General features: G+C 37.0%; 1 protein-coding gene across 1 annotated transcript; it reads left to right on the top strand.

The window, feature by feature from the left end:
• Positions 1 to 6,834: 6,834 nt before the first annotated feature.
• Positions 6,835 to 8,673, top strand: HELRODRAFT_75228 (hypothetical protein; the record flags this gene model as incomplete). Its single annotated transcript, XM_009015732.1, has 6 exons — positions 6,835 to 7,024; positions 7,258 to 7,400; positions 7,561 to 7,649; positions 7,899 to 8,045; positions 8,234 to 8,333; positions 8,527 to 8,673. The coding sequence occupies 6 exons, from the start codon at positions 6,835 to 6,837 to the stop codon at positions 8,671 to 8,673; spliced, it is 816 nt and encodes a 271-aa protein (XP_009013980.1).
• Positions 8,674 to 8,957: the final 284 nt, after the last annotated feature.

The following is an 8,957-nucleotide window of genomic DNA, read 5'->3' as shown; positions in this document are numbered from 1 at the left end:
ATCTGGGTATCACCGTGCATAAAACTTGATGGTAACCGAACGACCGCTACTAAATGGATGGATGGGTGAGTGAGTGAACGAACGAATGAACGAATGAATGAATGAATGAGAGAATAGTAAATAAATGGGTGAGTGAATGAATAAATGAATGAAAATAAATGACTAAACGAATGAGTGAATAATTGCTTGAATAAATTAAACATGTTTTTGTAAAAAACACACACAGGAATTGAAATGCATACGCGCAGATGCAAACACATACAAAACGTATACAAAATGCATACAAAACTTGTATGAATGAACCTTCGCATGGCTATTAGCAAGGAACCTACTAAATTAGGTACGTTCTTCATGTCTTTTCTCGTACAGCTAGTAACTGTAATCATCAGCATCATCATTCTCATCATCCTCATCAGCATCATCATTCTCATCATCCTCATCAGCATCGTCATCCTCATCATCCTCATCATCCTCATCATCCTCATCATCCTCATCATCCTCATCATCCTCATCAGCATCATCATCCTCATCAGCATCATCATCCTCATCAGCATCATCATCCTCATCATCCTCATCAGCATCATCATTCTCATCATCCTCATCAGCATCGTCATCCTCATCATCCTCATCATCCTCATCATCCTCATCATCCTCATCATCCTCATCATCCTCATCAGCATCATCATCCTCATCAGCATCATCATCCTCATCAGCATCATCATCCTCATCAGCATCATCATCCTCATCAGCATCATCATCCTCATCAGCATCATCATCCTCATCAGCATCATCATCCTCATCAGCATCATCATTCTCATCATCCTCATCAGCATCGTCATCCTCATCATCCTCATCAGCATCATCATCCTCATCAGCATCATCATCCTCATCAGCATCATCATCGTCGATCCAATGTATACATTGTTTTATTATTCCGTTATTATTTTGCCATGATCCATTCATTGCAGCTAAAAAAAATTTCTAATTATTTTAAAATGAGAAAGATAGAACGAACGAACGAACGAACGAACGAATGGTGATCTAAGAACAAATGGAACGAATTAGCAAACAAAAAAAAAACAAACGAATCTTGTAACCTAAGAACAAATGGAAAAGCCGGGAGTCGGGAGCGTGAGCCGGGAGTCGAACCCGGATCAATTGCTTGGAAGGCAACTATGCTACCGTTATACCACTCACGCTCTATTTTAGCTAAAAAAAACATTTATCTAGCGCTCCGTAATTCAATTAGAGGTTTGTCATATTTTCGTCGCCACTGTTTTTATTTATTACAAGGTTGGGTTGTTGTTTGTGTTGTTGTTGTTGTTCGTATTGTTGTTGTTGTTGTTCGTATTGTTGTTGTTTGTGTTGTTTGTGTTGTTGTTGTTGTTCGTGTTGTTGTTGTTGCTTGCGTGGTTGTTGTAATTTCGTTCGTAACATCTTTTTCGTGTTTTGGCTTGAGATTAAATTAGCAATATCTTACTTTCTCCCCCTCTCTCTCTCACTTACTATCTTATTTTTCCTCTTTCCCTCTCTCTCTCTTTCTCTCTCTGGGACGTGACGGAAATGATAAAGAGGAAAGTTAATGATGCTGATGTTGCTGACGATGACGACGACGATGATGATGATGATGGTGATGATGATGATGATGGTGATGATGAGGGTGGTGATGATGAGGGTGGGTGACTTTGCATGTTTTTTTCCTCATTGCATTGTCATCTCATCAGCAGCATTATTGTCTCCCTTGGTACGAGGAAATGAATGAATGAATGAACGAAAGAACGAATGATGGATGGATGATTGAATGAGTTAATGGGAACGAGAACGAACGAACGAACGATGAAGGAATTAAAGAACAAATCAACCAACAAACAATTGTAGGAATGAACGAATGAATGAATGAATGGATGAATGAATGAATGAATGAATGAATGGATGAATGAATGAATGAATGAATGAATGAATGAATGAATGAATGAATGAATGAATGATCGAATGAACGAATGAACGAATAAGTGAATGAATGAGCATCTATTTTCAACAGATAAAAATAGCTTTTTCTCAATTTCCTAGACAAAGGACATAAATATATAAAGGCGACTGCCTATTCATCATCTTCAATAAAAAAAACCGTTTCATTTTTTCATCACAAAATTCTTTTTAAATTTTTCAAACTAAAAATTTTGGCTCTAATTGCATTCATAGCAATAATAATAGATTATTTATATCATGTCACAAATTCATTTCATTATTATTATTATTATTATTGTAGTGGTAGTAGTGTTCGCAACAGCAGCCACAACAGTAGCAGCAGTAGTTGTGGTAAGAGCCGCAGAAGTAGTAGTAGTAGCACCAGTAATTATATATCAGTAAAATTTGATTTTATTCATTCGCCTCGGCATTTGTATATATTATATATTCATTATATATCTATTATTCATTTAATTCATTTATATATTTAACAATTAATACCTAAGAGTAAACTGTCTTGAAAAAAATCATTCCCCAAAGATTGACAGTCTTTGGTTACACAGGTGAATAATGCATTCTATTTCGTAGCCAGCTTCATTGACGTTTGAACACAATACAGGTAGCCAGAATACCATACAAGGTAAGGCAATCTATGTTACATTTATTACATTCTACAGTTAGGAAGTTAGTGTGAATGTTTGTGTAGGTTGAATTCTTACTTGAAATATATTAGGTTATTATTGCAATATTGGTATAACTGATAACAATTACAAAGTATGTATAAATAAGTAATAAGGTCTTATATGCTATATATATATATATAGTAATTATAAGTATAAGACTTTTATACTATAAGTATAAGTATATATACAAGTGTCTATATATTTATATATATATATCATGTGATAGCTACTTATGAATGTTCAAAGTTTCAATATAAAAGCTTATTTTTATGTGTTTTTATTTAATTATTATTATTATTTATATTATTATTTTTAACATTGATTTCACTCAAAAAACAGAAACTATATATATATATATATATATATATATAAAGGTAGATTGAGTTAGATATATGGATATGATATATATATAAACTTGAACTACTTGAAAAGATTAGCTCATATACATAGTACACATACATACGCACATACATACACATACAAACATACACACACAGACACACACACTCGCATACTACTGTAGAATAATTTATTCTAACATGCTAAGTTGATATATTCCACATACCTTGATGGCATAATTTAAGATGTTGTTGTTGTTGTTGTTTTTGTTGTTGTTGATTATTTTTATTATTTTTATTATTTTTATTTTTAAGAAAAATGAACAAACTAAATGATCCTGAATATTCAACCAGTGTTGACGACGAAAAAATATCTTTCTCTAGTGCTAAACTAATATTTGAAAACAATTGCAGCAACAACAACTACATTAAGAACAACAACAGAATTTCACCAAAGAACAAAAATAATAACAACATAAAAAATGTCGTCAAAAGAGGCTCACAACATCATAGCGATCTCCAAAACAATATAAACAACAACAACAACAACAACAACAATAACACTTTCAATGCAATTAATCTGAGTAGTGCTAGAGTTCACTCTGACATGAACGCTCGTAACGTTAGTTTATCTCGTAAAAACAACAACAACGACGACGACCTCATTAATACTACCTCAACAACGACAACAACCGCTACTACTACTACTACTACTACTACTGCTGCTACTGCTACCAGCGTTACAGCAGCTTCAACTGCTACTACTACAGCTATTACGAAAGTAAATTTCGTATTAAAAAGTAAAAGGAACGCCTCTTGCAACGCAAAATGGTTGAACGATGCCGATAATACACGCAACAGCAACATTAACAACATTACCTTCAACGAAAACTACAGTCTCAACAACAACAGCAGCAGCAGCAGCAGCAAAGACAACGACAACGACAACAACGACTATATAAAAAACTCACGCGAATCATTCGTTGATGAAATTGCATGCATCAATCACGAAGATTTGAAAAAAATTCAAACGGTGGAGGAAATGTCGCAACAACAACAACAAAAGCAACAACAACAGCATCAACAACAACAAAATGTCAGAAGTTTATACGAAAAAAGGGTTGATTTGTTTCAGCAGTTAAACAACAAGCAGCGGCGAGATGATATAGAGAGACAACAGTTGCAGCAACAACAATTTGAAAGGTCGCAACATCAATCTCAACAACAACAACAACAATCATCATCAACAACAACAACAACATCTTCCACATCATCATCTTCTTCGTCATCACCATCATCACTCTCGTTGTTGGCGGCATCACAAACGTCAATCAAATCAACAACAACAACAATTCACTTGCAACGTAAGCAACAACAACAGCAACAACAAGTCCAACTCAATTGTATCACGCCTCTCACGTCATCATCATTACCAGCAGCAACAACATCATCATCACCATCACCATTTACATCATCTTCTTCATCATCACCAACACCTTCATCTGCAAGTTCGTCTCCGATTAAACCCATAAAAGCAACAACATCATCAACAACAGCAACATTAGCAACAACAACATCAACAAAATCATTACCTGCAACAACATCAGCAACAACAACAACAACAACAGCATCAGAAGGCAAGCCCCAAGAGAATGAGCCAATAGAAAATCGCGTCTCTTTGAAACTTTGGGACCCCGTAAGCGCTTTAATAATGCTCTCTCTCTTTTTCTCTCTTTTTCTCTCTTTCTCTCTCTTGTTTTCACTATCTCACTATCATCCCTTTCTATTATAAAGAAGGTTTCAATTCAATCTCTCAATCGTGCTCTTTGTTTTCTTCTTCCTGAAAACTTCTCCCAATCATTCATTCGTTCGTTAGTTCATTTGCTCATTCATTTATTCATTCATTCATACATTCTTTATAAGTTCGTATATTTTTGCATCTTCGCACGTTTGTATATTTTTGTACGTTTGTATATTTTGTACGTTTGTATATTTTTGTATCTCTGTTTGTTTGTATGTATCATTCATTTGATTTCCCATCCCAATCGCCATTCGACACAGAGCAAGCTGATAGGAGAACTCTACAAGCTTCCAGACCAAACTCCGCAGGTTAAATTCAACAAGAACAACAAAAAACAACAACAATAGTATTAATAATAATATTAACGTTATTAAATTCTAAAAATAGAAGCCGGAAGTGACGTCATACCGGAACAGGAGCGGATATTTGGAATCACTTCCGGTAAGCAAGTCGAAAGATTCTTTCTTGAAAACGTGGAAGCGGTTGTACTTTGTTGCTAACAACGGGAGCCTGTGCATCTACGAGGTGGCGATGATGATGACGATGATGACGATGATGATGACGATTGCGATGATTATGATGACGTCACAACGTTAATGACGTCACAGCGACGATGGTGTAATTATTTTTTCAAATATTTCGCTCGCCAGAGTTCGAAGGACGGTAAAGAGATTTACAAGTTGGAGTTGTCGGGTGGCTCAGTGCATGATATTGCCGAAAGGGCTCTAGGTGTTGAGGATGGAGTGAGTGAATTGTCTTGTGGATGAATGCATGAATGAATGAGTGAATGAATCAATGAATCAAAAAAGGAATAAATGAGAAAACCACCTAGCCATCTATTCATTCATTTGTTCGTTCGTTTGTCTGTTCGTCCGTTCGTTCACCGGTTGTTCTGTCATTCATTCTAACATACCTCACTCGTTCATTTATTTATTTATTTATTCATTCATTCATTCATTCATTTATTCATTCATTCATTCATTCATCTAATCACAGAGAGGGCATTATTTGATGGTAAAATGCCCAACAATAGAAGAAGCCAGGCTGTGGAAAGAATCCATCCAATCACAAACGGTCGACAACCAATCAGAAAACTGGGTCAACCCGATCATTCAGCCAATCAGAAAGGGGTCAAATGAGGTAAACATCATTATCATTATCATAATAATTAATTTAATAATATTAATAATTATAATTATAATCGACAGACAAAGAGAGTTGTTGTTATTGAAATTGGTTCATCGTCTGTTAGAGCTGGTATTCTTGGAAATTCTCGTAAGATTTTTCATTCATTCATTCATTCATTCATTCATTCATTCATTCATTCATTCATTCATTCATTCATTCATTCATTCATTCATTCATTCATTCATTCATTCACTTTCTCTCTCACATTCTCTCTCTCTCCCTCTATCGTTCAGCATCTCTCCCCACTTTATTCTTCCCAAACGTGATGTCAACGGATAAGAATACTGGCCTACAATCATTCGGAATTGGTGCTCTGAAACCGGAAGTGAGGAATACTTCCGTTATAAGTTTCCCGCTGAAACCGAACAGCAAAGCGGAAAAGGTTCGACGGCGATGATGATGAGGATGATGATGATGGGGTTGGTGATGATAAAAGTGACGATTGGTGTCGATGATTATGAAGATTACATAAAATATTACTTGTAAACTGTAATATATGATATCATAATATGTAATATTATAATATTATAGTACAGATATTATTCATCATCATCACTATCATCATCATCATCATCACCACCACCATCATCATCATCATCACATAGTACGCAATTAACTGGGACGGCATTGTCGGTCTACTCACTTTCATCTTCGGCCAACTTAACATACATCCTCGACAGTGTTCTGTGAGTTCGGTGATGGTGATGATGATGTTTTTGATGGTGATGATGATGATGTTGGTGAGAATGATGATGATGATTTTGATGGTGATGATGATGTTGTTTTTTCCCTCTACTCACAAAGAGACAGAATAAAACAAACACACAAACAAACAAAAAAACAAAAAAACTAGGTCATGTTAAGCCAACCATCCAGCTTCACTGACGTCATCAAATCGAAATTCCTAGCCATACTGTTCGACCAATTGGAGGTGAGATCAGTTGCCATGGTGACGCAGACCATGCTGTCACTCTACAGTTATAACGCCACCACTGGAGTAGTCTTGGACGTTGGGGAGAAAATCGAAGTACTTCCGGTCGTAAACGGTGAGATGTTGATGATGAAGAGGAGGAAGATGATGATGGTGATGATGAAGAAGGTGATGATGGCGAAGAAGAAGATGATGAAGATGATGATGATGAAGATGAGGAGAATGAAGATGATGATGACGATGAAGATGATGATGATGATGGTGATGATGATAATACGCCTTTCTTAACGCTGTCAAGTACGAGGATAATTTTGAGAAAAAAATTTGCATTGGATATTGTTTTGCCAGGTTACGTAGTTGAAGGTGGCGTGATGAGGCTGCCCCTGGGAGGTCAAAGGTTATGCGAGGTCATGAACTCTTACCTCATCAATAGGAAGGTCAGATTCGCCTCAAATGCCGAATTCCTATTGGCCAGATATGCCGTAGAGAAGGTAGGGTTGTAATGATAATTTTACTACTACTACTACTGCTACTGCTGCTACTACTACTATTATTACTGCTACTACTACTACTACTACTACTACTGCTGCTGCTACTATTGCTGCTACTGACGCTGCTTCTGCTACTACTTCTGACAATGAATAATCACAGTTATGCTTCGTGTCGATGGATTACACTGACGATCACGAGCAGTGCCTGGAGTCCTCACAAGATTTCAAATCCACCGTGCCTTTGCTGGGGTTTGATCTGCCCTCCGAAGCTTCTGAGTACGTTGTTGTTGTGGGGTGGTGGTGATGATGGTGATGGTGATGATGGTGGGGATGGTGGTAATGGACTTCACCAAAAAAAATCCTGTTTGTTGCGACACCACGTTGAATAGAATTCCATCCGTCAAAACTAATTTTCATTGGAACGAGCACATCGCTGCTAAAATAACTAGGTCTTTTTTTAAATAGTGACGTCATAACTGTAATTAAAATACTATCCAGGCCGTTGACCTCTGACCTTGGCCGTTTCAAAAGCCCCGAGGGGTTTTTCAACCCTGAAATCTGGGGCGTCGATAATGATTCCGTGCAGAAACTCGTCCTCAGGTCCATAGGTCAGTGCCCTATTGACAGCAGGAGGCAGATGTGGAGGTTATGATAATGATGGTGGTGATGTTGATGATGATGAGGATGGTGGGGATTATGATGACGAAGATGTTATAGCTGGGATGGCATTGACGATGATGATGAATCCGCAAGGGAAAACACATTTAATAGATGATCACCATCATCATCATCACCACCATCATCAACATCACCATCATCAACACCACTATCAGGAACATATATTTGACCGGCGGTGTCACCATGCTACCGAATTTTAAAGAGAGACTTCAACTAGAGCTGAATAGGTTGACCCCCGATAACGTTGTTGTGCAGGTTCGTTCGTTCGTTTGTTTGTTCGTTTGTTTGTTCGTTTGTTTGTATGTGTATGCATGTATGTGTGTATGTTTGTATGCGCTCATATGTGTTTGAATATATGTATGTGTGTAGAGGTGTGTACGAGCTTCAACATTGATAATATGTGTGAAGTAGACGTTAATTAACGGTTAAGTGCATGCGTACTTTGTAGGTGCATGCGTCCTGGTTCCGGTATCATAGTTCGTACGTCGGTGCATGCGTACTGGCGAACTTGGAGTCCTTTCAGCGTTCATGTGTCAATAGGGAAGAGTGGATGAGTTTGGGAGATGGGTGTTTGAAGAAGATGAGTGGATACTGATTGGTTGGTTGGATGGTCGGTCGGTCGGTTGGCTGGTTGGTTGGTTGGTCGGTTGGATGGTTAGTTGGTTGGTTGGTTGGTTGATTGGTTGATTGGTTAAATTGATTGGTTGATTGAATTATTGAATGATTGATTAATTTGATTTTTTTAACTTCATTCTTGATTGATTGGTTGGTTGATTTTGTCATGATTATCTGACTTATCTGACTAAGAAAGAGTTCGATTGTTACAACACATCATCAATGATTTGATCGTTCTCTTTCATTGCAAAGCAAACTCATTTT

This window comes from Helobdella robusta (assembly GCF_000326865.2).
Source record: "Helobdella robusta unplaced genomic scaffold HELROscaffold_16, whole genome shotgun sequence".
NCBI classification, from domain to species: Eukaryota; Metazoa; Annelida; class Clitellata; order Rhynchobdellida; family Glossiphoniidae; genus Helobdella; species Helobdella robusta.
This window is presented reverse-complemented; position numbering and strand designations above follow the sequence as displayed.